Source organism: Chaetura pelagica, unplaced genomic scaffold, assembly GCF_000747805.2.
Source record: "Chaetura pelagica isolate M959 unplaced genomic scaffold, ChaPel_1.0 scaffold45, whole genome shotgun sequence".
Taxonomy (NCBI): domain Eukaryota; kingdom Metazoa; phylum Chordata; class Aves; order Apodiformes; family Apodidae; genus Chaetura; species Chaetura pelagica.
In genome coordinates, this window is record NW_009953217.1 from 2,871,795 (window position 1) to 2,882,809 (window position 11,015).

General features: G+C 45.2%; 1 protein-coding gene across 1 annotated transcript in view; it reads left to right on the top strand.

Annotated features, from left to right (window-relative positions):
- NOC4L (nucleolar complex associated 4 homolog (S. cerevisiae)) overlaps nucleotides 1-6,344 on the top strand; it is a 6,803-nt gene extending 459 nt beyond the window's left edge. The window contains exons 2-13 of the mRNA XM_009997642.1: nucleotides 160-267; nucleotides 758-907; nucleotides 1,129-1,228; nucleotides 1,540-1,574; nucleotides 1,676-1,726; nucleotides 2,232-2,343; nucleotides 2,937-2,997; nucleotides 3,551-3,661; nucleotides 3,999-4,162; nucleotides 4,853-4,935; nucleotides 5,826-5,939; nucleotides 6,228-6,344. Coding sequence (XP_009995944.1) covers nucleotides 160-267; nucleotides 758-907; nucleotides 1,129-1,228; nucleotides 1,540-1,574; nucleotides 1,676-1,726; nucleotides 2,232-2,343; nucleotides 2,937-2,997; nucleotides 3,551-3,661; nucleotides 3,999-4,162; nucleotides 4,853-4,935; nucleotides 5,826-5,939; nucleotides 6,228-6,344 — 1,206 coding nt within the window. The remainder of the gene's footprint in view (nucleotides 1-159; nucleotides 268-757; nucleotides 908-1,128; nucleotides 1,229-1,539; nucleotides 1,575-1,675; nucleotides 1,727-2,231; nucleotides 2,344-2,936; nucleotides 2,998-3,550; nucleotides 3,662-3,998; nucleotides 4,163-4,852; nucleotides 4,936-5,825; nucleotides 5,940-6,227) is intronic.
- Nucleotides 6,345-11,015: the final 4,671 nt, after the last annotated feature.

The following is an 11,015-nucleotide window of genomic DNA, read 5'->3' on the forward strand; positions in this document are numbered from 1 at the left end:
GGCTGGGGCTCAGGCTCCCCAGCCTGCCAGCCGTGGGGCACACAGCTTTGGCAGTCAAAAACTTCTTACGTTTATTCTCCCTCCTTTAGAAGTTGCCTCCTTTGGGTCTGACCCCTGGTGGGTTTTTGTTTTGGTTTTGTTGTTGTTTTTTCCCCAAAGGAATTGTCTCTGTGCACCCTGATGAAGTTTGTTGAGTTGGAGGCACAGTATCCATTGACCAAAATAGAGTGGAAAGGGACTTTGACTTTTCCTCGTGAACTTGTGAAGGTAAGTGCAGAAGTGAAAGTCTCCTCCACAGTGGCACACACAGCCTCTCATGCTCACCTTCTCCAGAACTAAGATTGTAAGCCAGGAGGTTTTCAAGGGGACAGAAGGGTGGTGTTCTGGAGAGAGCACTAAGACCCAGAGCTTCTTTCCATAGTGAGGTGGCACCTGCTGGTGTTTGATCTCGTTTCCTGAGTGCTCACAAGGTGCTAGTTCTGGGGTGGATTTTTGGAGTCCCTGGCCTTGCTTGCAAGGACTGGGAGATGAGAGGGAAGGTACTGGCCCTGGTTCAGCCACTGTTTGTAAGTGACATTGCCATTGACATGAAGGGTTGGAGGTTGGGAGGGCTTGTCAAAATGGCTTGTGGACATGGCTCTGGGGCAGTGCTAGCTGCCTTTCAGAAAGACAGTGGGATGTCCTTGACTGTCACAGCTCACCAGCTGCTCCAGCACTGTAAGGGACTGACTTGCTTTCCTTTCCAACCCTGTGATAGGTGGTTGTTGATGGTTTATTGCCCTTGCACGAGGACGCTTCGCTCCTGATCTCTCGCTTTCAAGAGTATATGGAGTATGATGATGTTAGGTACTTTGTCATAAAGGCCGTCACTGAGAGCATTGGGCAAGTCATGCAGAAGACAAAAGAGGTAACAAGTTGTTACTGTTGAGGTGGGGCTGGATAAACTGCTCTGAAAGAGGTATCTTGTGCAGGAGGCAGGGAGGGACTAGTGGTGCATGGGGAGACTTGGGAAGCGAGAGAAATGAGTGTGCTCACTTGAAGACTTGTTTTATTGTTCCTCTTGCTCACAGTGTGTACCAGTTATGCTAAGACTGTCTTCATGTGTGTTTATATGTTTTTTTTTCTCAGAGGCCACTGCCATTTTACCAGCAGAATGTATTTTCCCTTATTTCTCCTATTAACATGCCAAACAAAGAGACTGACATGGTCAAATTTATGATGAAGCAAGGTTAGTAAGTTCCACAGGATGAACTTTGTATGAAAAGGAAAATCAGGCTTAAGATTTTTATTGTGTAAAGACTCTTTCTGTTGTTTGCTAATGAAAAATGCTTACTCCTGTGATTACAAAATCTGTATTCCTCAGTCTGCAGTGGGGTTCCTCATGGCCTTATGTTAAGAAAAGGACTTAAGCCCAACTTTTGAGCATTAACGTGCTAAAAAGGACTAAGTAAAACTAAGGACTAAGTAAAAAAGGGTGATCTTATTTTTTTGTTTGAACATCCATTTCAAGTTCAACATCTCTTTTCCCTTTCTTCTTAGATAACAGGGAGGAATTGAAAGTGTCAAAGCTGCAGGTAAGTGTTTATTTGGTGCTTCCTAGTTGAGATTTTATCAACTTAAAGAAGAGCTTTATCTACACCAGTGTGTTTAACTCTGCTTGCCATTCTGTTTTAAGGCACACAAGCAGGCATTTGAAAAAATGTGGCTCAGTTTTTTGAAGCACAAGGTGAGTGTTATTTCTGCCACCAATCTGCATTGCTCTCCAGTTGCTAATTGTTAGAGGCTGTGGCTGTCCTTGCAGGGAGCTCCTGGTAGGACCCCACTGTGCTTTCAGTGTCAGATGGGAAAAGCCCTGTCACCATTTCTCATGGATTGTTCTGCTAAGAAACATGACCTCGTGCACAGTCTGTTTCTTTTCCGAACTAACAGTGTGCATGATCCACAGGTGACAACCTCTGCTCACAAGTTAAAGCTTCCCAGGCCTTTTTGCTGCCTTTGACTTCCCACTGCCTCGACTTTCCCCTCTGAGCTGTAATGACACTTTCAGTTTTCAGCACCCTCTTATTAGAAAGCAGTTAACTGTAGCTCTCACTTGTAAACTGTCCCATGAGGTAACTCTTGCTGCAAGCTGTTCCATTGTCCTTTGCTTGCGTGTTTCCTCTTTGAGCTTTCTTTGCTCTCCAGGTTCTCCCTGCAAGGGTTGTTTCACTGAATTGTCTTGTCCTTCACAGCTACCCACTGCCCTTTACAAAAAAGTTCTTGTCATTCTGCATGACTCCATCCTGCCTTACATGAATGAACCCACTCTCATGATAGACTTCTTGACAGTGGCCTATGGCATAGGTGAGTGAAAACAGGCTTTTTGTCCTTTGTGAGGCTCTGCAGCATGGAATGTGTGGACTAGTAAGGGATGCTGGACTCAACACCACGGCCTGGGTGATTAAATAGATGTACTTTTGGCTGGGATGAAGTTAAGGAACTAGGCTGCACTTTATTGTCCCTGAAAGTGAGATGTTTTTTCCTGTGTCTGTGTTGTTGATCCTTATATGGCAGGAAGATCATATTTAAGGCTTTGGGAAAGCTAGAATACTGGAGTGATCTCTTTTAAATGCCGAGTTCAGCCAGCACTGCTGGGCTGCACCTGGACACAGGGTATGGAGATTCCTACATCAGTGTCCTTCCAGAGGAGACCTTTGCCTCCCCATTGTGGCGTTTTCAGGGGATTAGAGCAAAATGTTTGTCTCTCTCAGTCCTTCAGAGCCTGTTCTAAATTACAGCTTCATCTTTTTGAGAGACTTAGGAGCCTCTGGATGGTTTTAGGTGAAATTGTAGGTGCTCTTAGTTTTGTGTTCCTTGTGGGAGGGTTTTATAATAGAAGGAAGTTGAAGCTGATACTTATTTTCTTACTGTGTTGATACTTGCCTGCTTTCTTACAGGTGGAGCAATCAGTCTTCTAGCCTTAAATGGATTATTTATTCTGATTCATCAGCATAATCTGTAAGTGAAAGAGCATCTTGTTTAAAGGAGTATGGGGTTTTGCACTTACAGCTTTATGCAAAAGGAACTGAAATGGATTCTCCACACCTTTCAGGCTTTTAAGTTCCCAAATGAGACAGCCAAACTCTGGACAAGAGTCTCAGCTGTTTGGATGCTGAGTTCTTTTGATAGTCTGACCTTTTTTTCAGCTGAGCCTAAATATCCTTTTCTGCAGACTGTGGTTGCTCAGCACTTGAAAATCGATTTCTATTGATTTGATTACACAGTGAAGCTGTAGTCTTTGGAATGCCTTTCACTGGATCCTGTACCATTTGCAGTCACTGGACATAGCTTCACATCCTGAAAATGGCTGGGCACTGTGAGAGCTGTAAATTCACCTTATAGGTTGTTTTCAAGTGGTGGCTGTGGAGGGAAATAAAAGAGCTGAAGAGAGCACAGCAGTGCTTGGTCTGGGGCAGTCTGTGATGGAAACACAGAAACATTTAGACACCGTGTGGTTCCACTGTACATCACTTATCAGCCATGGATGTTGTCTTTTTACTTTTTCTAACAGAGAATATCCTGACTTTTACAAAAAGCTGTACAGTCTTCTAGACCCCTCTGTCTATCATGTGAAGTACCGAGCTCGCTTCTTCCATCTGCTTGACCTGTTTTTGTCGTCATCGTAAGTAGCATCTTTATTATGTATCTTCACATCTTTTCCTCTGACTTTTTTTGAGCAGAGACTCTTCTTGAACAGTCCCCCACACATCTGGATGTAATGCATTCAGTAGGCCTACTGGATTAGATTAATTTATACTGAGAAGACAGAATCCAAGATTGACATTGCAGAGAGCTCCAGACAGCACACATGACCCTATATTTCTGCTTGAAAGCAGGATTCCTACACCGTGTCTTTACTCCATCACCCAAAATCATGAAGAGCCCCACTGATCTTTAGCCTGACAGGCTCCCTGGGCAGGACTTGCACACGCTGATCTCTCCTGTCTCTTTCCCAACAGCCACTTGCCAGCGTACCTGGTGGCCGCGTTCATAAAGCGCCTCTCCCGCCTGGCCCTGACTGCTCCTCCCGAGGCTCTGCTCATGGTCATCCCCTTCCTCTGTAACCTCTTCAGGAGGCACCCTGCCTGCGGGGTGCTGGTGCACAGGCCTAGTGGGCCAGAAGGTAAGAGGGAAGATGAGCAGGAGAGTCTTGTGCTTTTAGACAACAATAAGGAGCGGGATTCATGTGAAGAAGGAAGGAATGTCCCAGCTCCAATTCTGAGGTGTAGAAGGATCCCTCTGTCCCCTGAGTTTGTGGAAAGCCAGCAGGCTGCTCCTGCAAGGTCTCTTGACTGTGAAGACCTGCTTTCATTGCTCCTCTTATCTGGAGCCTCACAGTTGGCTCCCTGGCCTCTGTGCTTCCCTGGGAGAGGGCTGCTTTGAGCCTGGCACACTGACCCAGGCTTCTTACAAGTGCTAAAGGGCTGGGGGAGCTAGAACAGACACAATGAAAACATGAATGCAGAAACCAGAGACTTCCTTCTTCAGTTTCAGTCCATAGTGTTCTTGTGTAGGTGGCCCCACTGGGACCTCAGCAGTTCACTGAGTGATTTAACTGACCAGTGCTGAGCATCAGTAGTCACTGAGATATCCTGTTCATCACACTGTTCCAGTTTTTTTGCCCTGCTTTCTGTGCTCTAAAAGTAATATTCTGTAGTGCTGCACTCAGTGTCTCCTGAGTCCTTCTTGTTCCTGGATCTGAAATATTTTGGGGAGGAGCAACTGGTTGAAGCTCTGCTCTGGGTCTCTGTCTTCCCTTTGGGGTTGTGTACATCATGCAGGAGGTGTTAGCTCTGTGCCTTTATTTCCTTAGGTATGTCAGAAGATCCATATATTATGGAGGAAGAGGAGCCATCTAAAAGCAGGGCTTTGGAGAGCTCTCTCTGGGAGATTCAGGTATGTCAGCTCAAAAGGAGCATCTGGTCTGGGCTTCTTCCACACTTGCTGCTTCCTTGACACATGTTGGCAGTTGGCAGTCCCACTTAGATTAATTTCTGTCTGGTCTTTTAGTCTTTATCCTTTTCTATCCCAACATAAGAGGTAAGAGATTCCACACTCTGGAAAAACTGTACATGCTAATAAGTAGGTGACTTGTGAGGACACATCTGACCACGCAGCTGGAAAGTGCAGTTAACTGAAACAGACAAAAAAAGCTGCAAATATATGAGGCTTTTTATTTGCTTTGGAGGAGAGAGAGGAACTTGCTGAGCACTGATAGAAATTAATTGGGTGCAGCTAGGTCTTCCTGTAGAAATTAGTTTAAAAATGCTAGAGAAGATTGTAACGTTCACCTTTCACCTGGATCATTTGTAGGATGGTATATGAAGGCTGAAATTGGTTCAATTATTCCTGATGGCTCTAAAACCTTAATGGCAGAATTATCCCTTTCCATTTAAATACTAGAAAGGCTTTGTGGAAGGGGCTGAAGCAGCAACAAGAATGTTGCGCAGGAGCAGGAAGCCCAGAGAGCAGGATCTCAGTTTGTGGCATCAGGGCTGTGGAGGTGGCAGAATTGGGTTGTGCATTGTAGGCACGGCCTGTGGAGGAGTCTGTCTGCTTTGAGCTGGGTGGGAACCAGGTGGAAGAGGCCTTTGACTGTTTGAAGGATGTCCAGAATCAGGATTTTGTGAAGCTCTCTAGTAGCACAGTACAAACTTGCCTCCTCTGCCAGAATTTGATGTTCATTGAAGATCCGACCAACTAAGGGGCAGATGCCTGGTGGGAAGCCAGATTACAGTGTTACCCTGTGCTTACTAGACCATCTCCTATTTGTCTTGCTTTTGCAGTCTCTCCAAAACCATTATCACCCAGATGTGGCCAAGGCAGCTGCTGTCCTGAACCAGTCACTGTCTGAAATAGAGGATGACATCTCCGGGCTCCTGGAACTCTCAGCTTACGAGGTAGGGTGGCTGTGCCTTTGGGAATGATTGGAACAAGAGGAAAGGAATCTGATTCTTGGGCACTGTGCCCATGTCAGCCTTGCTGCTGAGGGAGCTGGGCTAACTTTGGGTTACTCAGAGCCAGGGAAAACGGGAAAGTCTGTTAAATAACAGCATGGGGTGACAGGGTTGGCTTTTATATAAAGGGTTTGTTGTTGGATCTTTTAAGAGGTTAGAGTGAGCAGTGGTATCAGCCAGGGTGAAGAGCTGAAGAGTTTTGCCAATATCTTCTATTTTTTTTCTTGGTAGCTTTTTGATAAAGAAGTAAAGAAAAAGGCTGCTGATGTGCCCCTGGAGTTTGAGCAAATACGAGGTTTGTTTGGGAAGAAGAATGATATTTTTGCAGAGCACTTCACTTTAGATTGATGCCATCTCTTATAAACACATCTGCACAACTGACTGACCTTGGGGACCTGCACAGAGCTCACGTGTTGTGCTGGGTACCTGCCTGTGAAGCATCTTCCTCTGGTGAGAGCTGGAGTGCTTGAGAAAGGTGCAGCTGTCTTCAGAGACCTTTGCCATTACCCACGATGGACTTTCTTTTGTTGCTCTTTGTTTCTCATTATTCCATACTGCCACCTGATACTTGGGAGGGATTTTCCATCAGAGCCAAGTTTTCTGGGCCTCTTCATTGCTGGAGTTACAGCCCTTTTCTCCAAAGCTGCTGGTGCTGGTTGTGATCAGTGACTGCATTGACAGACCATCTTGCTGCCGTTCAGTGGGACTGAGGGGAATTGCAGGCTCTGGCCACTGCTCTTATTTTTCCAACGTGTTACTTTTGTACTAGAGCTGACAGCCTGTTTGTAGCAATTGACTTCAACACAAAGCTGTGTACCCTTGGTATTCTAATTATACTTTTTATATACACGGTTAAACTCATGTCTTCAGAGAGTTGTTTAGCTTCTAAATACTCAGCACTTCCATGTTTGAGACACTGAAAAGTTCAGGTTTGTCAAAAACAACTGATAGGAGATGCTCAGAAATTCTGTATGAAGTGTTGCTGGTGTTTCTTCATGTACATCTATCTAATGTTATAAGGTTGCTTAATTCACAATTCTCATGAGCTTTGGAAATTAGCATAATTCTGATGACTTCTGTAGCCAGAGAAGCCATCTGATGTGCAGTGGGAGTTATGTCTAATCCTTGATTTGTGCTTCAGAATGATAAGCAGCTTAATGTAGTTCTGCTTGCAGCCTGCAAGTGTTGTAGGAGTTGTGGCCAGTGTGTATCCAGGTGTTAATCAACTTTGAACTAGCCCATGGGTACCAGGTGGCTTTGTAATTTGGATTTTTCATATAGTTCAGAAGTCATGCAGAAATTCCTTCTGATATAGTTGTGGGGGTTTTTTCCCCAGTGTTTTAAGTTTGAGATAAACTTCTTACTAAGAATGCAGATAAACTCAGGACTTTTTTTTTCCCTAATGATTTTCAATAACTTAATGTTCTCCTGCTAGACACTAACTCTGCCTGCATATTTTGAAATCATAGTTTGTGAGGAGAAAGAACAGTCAAGAAACTGGAGACCAGGAAATTTCTGGCAGATAAGGAAAACTGCAGCTGTCTTGGAGACACTGTTACATTTTCTTTCTCCAGCTGTCTTTGTGCTTCCCAAACAATGGGCCTGTCCTCAGAGGTTACAGCTCTACCTCTTTTCTCTGATACTTTTTAGTTCAGTTCAGGTTTTTTTCAGCATTTGTTTTTTTGTCATTCTGTTTTGGGGTTGCTTTTGTTGGTTTTTTTCGTTGTTTTTTTTAAAAAGAAGTCTCAATCTTTGTTGTTCTCATGTGGAAAAGCAATCCTGGCTCCTCCCTGGCCAACCTGCTTTTCTTTTTTCTTTCACCTCTGCTGTCTGTGGTAGGAAGGCAGAATGACTGAGATAACTTCTAGTTTGAGCCACCTCAGTTCAGGTTCACCCACACCTTGTATTTCAGCTCTGGAGTGTATCTCCCTGTATCATATGTTTGCTGTATGTATGTGCATATTAAACATTTTGAAGTGCTCTGATGCTTACGAGGATGACATAACTACCTTTGAAAGCAGTATATGTTTCTCATCTTTCAGATTAAATTAATGAGTATATATTTTGAATACCTTTGCATCTTTTATTTTACTCAGGTTGGCCAAGTTATATCTGTCAGATGTTACTGATGGGCACTGTCATTCTTATCTTTCATAATATTGACACTTGGGAGTGTCAGGATTGTTTTTAAATGCACAAATATTAAAGCATTTGAGCACGGGGCAAGTCCAAGTCTTCTGATGTTCAAAATAAGGAAGTTTGGTTTACTTGGACAGAGGGAACACAGACTGTCAACAAGGCATCTGAAAGGCTGTGTAAGCTGTGGGCATCTGTCATCCTGGGCTCTCCTGGTGCCAAACAAGGACAGTTTACATGTGGGGCAGGTTTTGTTGCTGGGGAGTATTGGAAAGTAGCAGCCTCTGCCTTGTGGGCAGAGCCTCTGACTGAAATACTGTCAATGCACATGAAGAGGGATGGTGCTGGAAGTGGGGGCTTTCACTTTTTCCCAGGAGGAAGACTGAAGGCACCAGCATCTTATCCCTGTTTCGCCAGCCTTGGTTCCTAGCTACTGCACCACAACTAATGGTGACTTGATTGGAGCAAGGTGCAGTTTATTTTAAGTGCATTCCAAGTACCCTGTGTGCTGGCTGTTGCAGCTCCTGTTGATGGGTTGGGCTGCTGTGGTGTAAGACAGGCTCAGGCTGACACAGGGTGTTTTCAGATCTCTCAGCACCGCTCAGTGCCAAGCTGGAAATGCTGTTAGCACTTTACTCCAAGTATGTGCAGCTGACCTGGTGAGACTTCATTATTTTGTGGTGGTGCCTGGCAGTCCCTGTGCTTGGTGCAGACAAGACAAACTGCAGACAGCTCAGGGAAACAAGCCTTGAAGTTCTTCTAGAGACTTCATCCCCATCTCTGATGCCGCACTTGCCTAAACAGCATTCTTAAACCAGCTCTTAGGTGGAGATAGCTCTAAGCCCCTGCCTGCCCTTGGAAAAAAATGTTACTGCTCTTTCATCAAGCTTTTATCTTTAAACTTTCATACCCCTCCCCATTAATAGGAGGCATCAGGAAAAAAATCAGCAGTTATAAATATTAAAAGTTTCATCTGCACCGAGTGAACAACCCTTATCAGGCTGCACACCCGCTGCTGCTGCTGCTCCACAGGTCTCCACAGGCTGCAGATTATAGATGCTTTAATCATGGTGTGTATTAACTGGAAGGCCAGATTGAAGTACCAGGCAGAGAGCACATAAGTCACTCCTGTTATTATTTGATATTTATCAGATGCGGGGAGGGGGAAAAGAGCAGTTCTGGGTTGTTTTGTTGTGTTATTTCAGTGAACATAAACAGATAGTTGTATGAAAACATTAACATAGTCCCCCACCTTCCCCACTCATCAATGCCTGGTTCCTCCACCTGAGCACAGCTATAGGGTCTCTCTGTGTTACAGTGAACTGCCCTTGGCTTGTTTTACTGAGCTTTCATTTATTTAAAGACCATTCAAGTTATCTCAGCCTGAAGGTAAAAGAGCCTCTCACCAAGAGCTTGATGAGTTTTATCTTGTAAGTCAAGGTCCGGGTGACCCTCGTGTTTGTGTTAATCAGCTTAGATTCTTACTTTTAAGCTTTTCAGTTGGGGATAGGGGGAGGTGTAGATTTACATCTGTCAATAGATGGAAAAGTGGAAATGCCAGCCAAAGGCTTGGGTCAGGCTTGCCCCAAGTAGAGAGGTCTCTGCTCTGGGGCAGTCAGTGCCTGTCCTCTTCCAGCACAGTGGGAATGTGCATTTGCCTGGTTGCAGGTTGGCATTGGTCTGCCAAGAAATGAGGCTTCTGTGTAAAAAATAATTGGCTTGTCACACCATATGTTCACGTATCTCAAGGGGGTATTGGGAATTGCTGAACTAGCATCCCCTGCCTGTCATCTTAGCCACCTGGAAGTCCACCTCTGCTCCTCCAAATTGCATGTGAGCTGCTCCCAGCATACAGATGGACACTGAGTGGGGGTGGTAAATCCTGCTGTTGCTCCAAAAGGGCTGGGTCCACAAGCTCCCAAGTGCTTTTAAGCCCCTCTGAGTGGCTGCTTTTAGCATTAAGATGGAGTCCCAGCCCTGGGACTGTGAAAGCTGCAGTGCAGCTGTAACCAGAGTTTGTCCATTGCCTCATTTTGAAAAACAAATGAGCTCTCAGGTAATTTACAACCCTGCTCAGACAAAGAGGAGGGACAGGATCTCTGCTTGGCTGACACCAGCCTTCTCCTGCACTATTATAATCAATATTCATTAACTGAAGTCTACTAGACTTGGAGATTTACTGCTATTAATAAGCCAAGAGTCTATCTTTGTGTAGTTTATGAAGGAAATGTTAGGTCTGTAATAAAAAGAATTGCTTTTCTGCAGACTTTAGCCCTGCCCTGGGCCACACTTGCAGTGCTAGAGAGAGAACTGGAGCACACGGGTAGAGCCAAAAAAGAGGAAACCAGAAGGAACTTCAGAGCTGGTAAAAGGCACCTGCAATGGGGTAAGAGCATGGCCAGCTTCAAACAGAACCATCTTGCTTTCCTGTAACGCTCTGAGCTGCCATCCTGCCTGTCCATGAGAGGAGCAGAGCTCTGGCTGCTTCACTTGGGTACCGGGAGCGCTGGGTGGGCTGCTCAGGGGTAGTGCCCACCTTCCTGAGGCACAAAACCCAGCGACCAGGGTGCTCTGGTTGATGGTGCAAACACAGAGGCTGAGTGCCAGCTCCACCCAGCAGAGGTAAAACCTGCACGCCCCAAGGCCTCCTGGTGTCCCGTTTTGTTGATGAATAGAGCAAACCTTATCAGCATGAGCAGGCTGCAGGCCTGCTGACCTAGCTCTGCTTGTGCTAGAGGTAATTGATGCTTTAATAGCACGTACATGGTCCAGATTGCAGCTGGAGTGCTTATATAAGGAGACATCAACCACAGCTGGCTGTATTTAACTGTTGTCAAATATTTAGGTGAGTAGCAAGGTGCAGTCTTGTGCTGCTCTTGGGGA